General features: G+C 33.8%; 1 protein-coding gene across 1 annotated transcript in view; it reads right to left on the bottom strand.

Moving 5' to 3' along the window:
* Positions 1-588: 588 nt before the first annotated feature.
* rgcc (regulator of cell cycle) overlaps positions 589-5,082 on the bottom strand; it is a gene marked incomplete in the record, with an annotated part of 11,954 nt that continues 7,460 nt past the window's right edge. The window contains 2 exon segments of the mRNA XM_014030059.1: positions 589-940; positions 3,789-3,851. Of these exon segments, the coding sequence (XP_013885513.1) occupies positions 933-940; positions 3,789-3,851 (71 nt within the window).

The raw sequence follows: 5,082 nt of genomic DNA, 5'->3' as shown, positions 1-5,082 counted from the left end.
AAACCACACTGCTCTTCCTGAATCCGAGGTTCGACTATCCGACGGACCCTCCTCTCCAGGAATATTTAAAATATTGATACAATTTTCTTTTTCAAATGCTATGAAGCCAAAATGTTGCCACAAAAAAGAATCACCCTTTTATATGATTGTCATTTTTATGTTAATATATATAAAATCGAAATAAAAACTCAGGATATTTTAAAGATATATAAACTTCCTGAGGATTTATTAAAAACAGACTGCAAAGTAAAAATGTGTAATCTACAACTGAGAAAATCAGTTATGTGATTAACAGAAACAATTTGAGTGAAGTTTAAAGCTGGATAAGTTTGAAGTTAACACAAAAGGTGACACATATTACACAACAGGGAATAGTTTATAGTTTACTGTTATTTATGGCAAGTGTTAGATGTTTTAAACACAAATAAGGTTTTTAATTCACATTAAATCAACTTTACTCCACTCAACATGTCAAATTTCAACCTGACTGTTCAGTCAATGCAAATATAGAATCTGAATTATTTACATATAATACAAAAATATATTTAAAAATAAAAGTGATACATTTTACAAAATGAAACAGTATACAATTACAAACATGTCTGTTAAAAAAGCCTTTTAAAAGTATCGTTCTGCTCAAGTTTAGAAGAGAGGGTGGAGTTTAGTCCAGGTGCCGGCAGGTTTTATGTTTCTGATGAATCCTCCAGTGTCTGAACTGTCAAACAAATCTTTGCTCCTCAGAACGTTCGGCCCATGTTCCTTTAGCTGCAGATGGTTTTGACTCTTCCTGCAGTTGTTAAGGTTTGGTAGTTGTGTGTTGTATGGTTGATGTGATGCAGGAGTGGTGGACCTCTGTTGGGTGGGCTTTTAACTGCTCAATGGGGTCCAAACATCCACTCCCTCCTACACWCCAAAAAGACAGAGCTCTGGAGTCACATTCCTAAAAACAGACAGAGATGGTCAGAGAGGCAGGAGAAAAACACAAACATTTTTTGTGTGTTTGTTTCTGTTCTGGAGGTGGTAGACRTTTGGTCTAACATGCTGGCATCATAAACAGTGGTGGTCCGAATAAAGGGACTGGGACTCAAAATTTAAAAAAATGGTACATTTTCTGATGCAGTCTGTCTGTTTTCTTAATGTTTTACCAAGAGACAAGTAAACTATGCAAACACATTTTACTCAACCAGGTTTTGAAAACCACATTTTATTTGTGCAAATATCTTAAAAACTCTACACTAGTCTTTGCTAGTTGTTTTGTTTGGCATCTGTCCCCACATTTTATTTATTTTTTTTATTTATTATTTTCATATAAAAATAAAAATTTTATACACAATAAAGAAAAAAAATCACACTTGAAATGAAAGGAGGCAGAAAGAAGAAAAACATCGTATATCTGCCCCTTTTTTTTCCTAAATTAATTTCAAACAAAAATAATCAAAAAACAAAACAAACTAAAAACCAATTCATTCTCAAACAACAACTTTTGATATAAATTATACAGTTTCATATTTCTTTAACAAACATATTATCTTTCTCTTAAAAAACACATTGAACCAACATTTTTATAATCTCTTTCCAGATTATTCYACAATCTTATTCCTTGAACTGAAAACATCGATCCTTCAAATTTGTTTGAATTTTAGGTTTTATAAACATCTCAAGTTCTTTAAGATTATATAAACTTTCTCTCTTAACAAAATGTAACTGAATGTTTAAAGGTAATTTTTTATGAGCCTTATAATCTGCAAGATATTATAATCAACCAACTCATAAAATTGTGTTTGATGGATGACWGTAATGTTTTCCGKWGATAATTCTGACGTCTCTTTTCTGTAAAATAAAAATAAGATTTGTGATTGTTTTACATGATTTACTCCAGGCTTCAACACAGTAAATAAATGTGGAACAATTATTGTGTTATATAATATAAACAGAGCTTTATCATTAAATAAGTCCCTTACTTTGTATAATACTGTAATGGATTTGGCTGTTTTTGTTTTTAAATGATTTATGTGAGATTTCCATGTCAGCTTTTCATCAATAATGAACCCAAAAACTTCACTTCACTGACTCTACAAATCTCAACACCATCAACTCTAAATGGAACATCAACAGTTCTCTTATTATTACTAAATATCATATAATTAGTTTTATCCAAATTTAGTGACAATTTATTAAGTTAAAACCAGGTTTGTATTTTTACAAATTCTGTTCGTATCATTCCCATCCATTATTTTGACTTCATCTACTGGAGAACAATTTTGAAATGAAGCATATTTTAGTTAAAGCCAGCATCTCACTGGTTTTCTATTAAAATATCAGAGTTCTGTTAAACCAACTTTTCTCCAACCCATCTGAAACTCACAAGACATGTACTTTGACGCCTGCATGGGAAATTTTCTCTTGACAGAAAACATTTCCAGGTCTAAAAAACTATGCTGATGATAAATAATTCTCGAAAGACTCGTCTAAACCTGACTTCCTTTCAAAATTGTACTTGAGTAGATTAAATAATTAACGTGGGAAATTGTTCTTCAAAAAYACAGTTTGAAATTAGGCAACACACACAAACACAAAAAGCCTATAATCTCTGAATTTGAAGTGACCAACAAACACAGCTCAGTAAGTTAGGAAGTCCAACAAGGCATTCCTGGAGGCTAACAGGAGAGCTGGCTGACTGCCTGACTGGCTCAGCCTGACAGAGGGGACATTTATGAGACGTAAAGACAGACATTCAGGGACCAAAACACAAGACAAAGGAGGGTAGTGTGTGAAGTGGGTATAACTCCTACTTATATATTCGTCTCTGACATTTACAGTTGGAATTTCTGTTCTGCTCTGCCTTACACACATTCCTCAAAACCAAATGTGCAAGTTTCAACACAAGCTGTGAGAAAAGAGCAAGCCCAACTCAAATTAACCAGTGACATTTCGTAACCAACCCAACTATTTCCCACTMAAGTTCCAAGTTATATTTTATAAAWACACCACAGCATCCCCTGAAAAACCAAAGAAGACAAGAACAAACTATAAAACTGATTTAGAAAGGTGACAAATGCAGGCACTGCTCAAATTTCCAGCATATTTTCTAGATTACTTTAGAGTGACCAAGTGAAGATTACAGACATTATTGTAAAGATAGTTCTTTAACATAAACCAGCTCTGAAGAATTGTTAAAAATATCAAAATACCAAATCAGTCATGTAAACATTCTGTAATGCATTTAAACTTTGAATGATGTTTCTACTGTGAAATATACTCCTGCTCTACAGCTCCCAARACTGCTGGGGTTTATCATTTGTTTAGTCAAAATCTTAAAGTTGTGTATGGGTTTYATTTTTGTAATTGTTCGCAAATTGTGCCTACACCATACCATGTATTGCTACTGATATTCACAGCACATTATTTCCAATTGAACTGTATATTTGGATATATTTATTGTTTGTTTTTTCAAACTGTAAGAGGAGCAGCAAACTGAAAATGAATATGAAAACAGAACAGTAACAGCCAGATAGTAATTATGGTGCATCAATCGATCGCCACGTTCACGACATCAGATATATTATAAGGGCAGCTCTCTGCACCCTCAGTCATTAATTTTGCATTGATCAACATGTCTCCATACAGGTACAGTGCCAAGTCCATCATGTCATTTCATGTTGGTGAATGGCTATTTGGTCTCTCAGGATCCGCCACCTCTTCAGTGACTGTTATGGACCTCTGCATGAGGTGGTGCCAGCTCATGAACTAATTCATCAAGGAGTTGTTCTGACTGCAATAACACTTACTCTCTAAAGTCCGGTCAAGGTCAGCAATGAAGTCCTCTAGTTCCTTGGTGTCACCCAGTTTGGCTGCAGGGAAGGGACAGAGATTAAAAATATGAATAAAAATTCATAGGATAAACACTTCAAGTAGGTAAAACCTGTCAGAGACGTGTGATTGAGTATTTTTCTCTTTAATGATTTATAAACTTGATATCTGTTGGTATATTTCTAATGTGTAGGAATCTCAGAAATGTTACCTAAGAGTAAACATACGTTTTGATTTTTKTTTTCTTAATTTCTTTTAAAAAACAAACAAAAAATCTTGGCGTGAAGTGCAAACTGAAAATTTAGTTGCGCAAGTTCTAAAGTGCTAGTAAAATCACTTATAGGCACTCAAGTTCTGCAACAAATAACAACAATAAAGCTGTTTCTTTTCTATTCTATTCTATGCTATTCTATTCTATTCTACTCTAAGTTGTCTCAGAGTTCACCAAAATATATTTTGGTGATAGCATGAGCCATTCTTGTGCAATACTGCCTACTAGGGGCATGACAAATTGCTTTCGCAGAATGGCAAGTTGTCGCAGTTTGGGGAGGTGATTTGTTGAAACAGACTTTTGGCTCATGGTGTTAAGTAAACAGTTGTGGATTGCTAATTCTGTGGCTTCTTTGTCATTTCCTTGTTTATGGTAGGGTTTTTATAGGAAAGCATATTAGTAGTTTTAAACAGTTTATTGGTGAACTGAAGCGATGCATTCTGGGTACAGGACGGAGCATAGGAAACCATCTTCACTTCAAAATAGGAGCATGAATTTAAACTGTTCTCTATATGTGTGCTTAGCTTCAATTCGATGCGAGACAGTGGGTTGGTGATTGAAGATGCAGCGGGCCATAAATTWTTATAATTCCTACCTCTRCCCTCCTAAAGCTAATGTGAGTATATAAAACACAATGTTTGTTTTTCACTCAACGATCAGAGTTGAGTGAAGAGTTCACGGAGGGAAATACTTTTTTTCTAAACCCATACTGAACACTACTTAGAATTTTTTGTTTATCGATAAATTGATCTAATCTAGTCACAAATAAATTCTCTAAAATCTTTGAAAACTGTGGTAACAAGGATATTGGTCTGTAATTATTGAACACACATTTCTCACCATTCTTAAAAAGAGGAATTACCTTAGCTACTTTCATGTTGTCTGGAAATATTTCTGTTGAAAATGATAATTACATACAGTGGGGTGCGAACGTTGGGGCAGCCTTGTTCATTTTCCTGATTTACCTTTATAAATCATTGATTGTTTGGATTAAAAAATCA

Source organism: Austrofundulus limnaeus, unplaced genomic scaffold, assembly GCF_001266775.1.
Source record: "Austrofundulus limnaeus strain Quisiro unplaced genomic scaffold, Austrofundulus_limnaeus-1.0 Scaffold991, whole genome shotgun sequence".
Taxonomy (NCBI): Eukaryota; Metazoa; Chordata; class Actinopteri; order Cyprinodontiformes; family Rivulidae; genus Austrofundulus; species Austrofundulus limnaeus.
The sequence above is the reverse complement of the archived record's forward strand: the minus strand, read 5'-3'. Positions and strand labels throughout refer to the sequence as shown.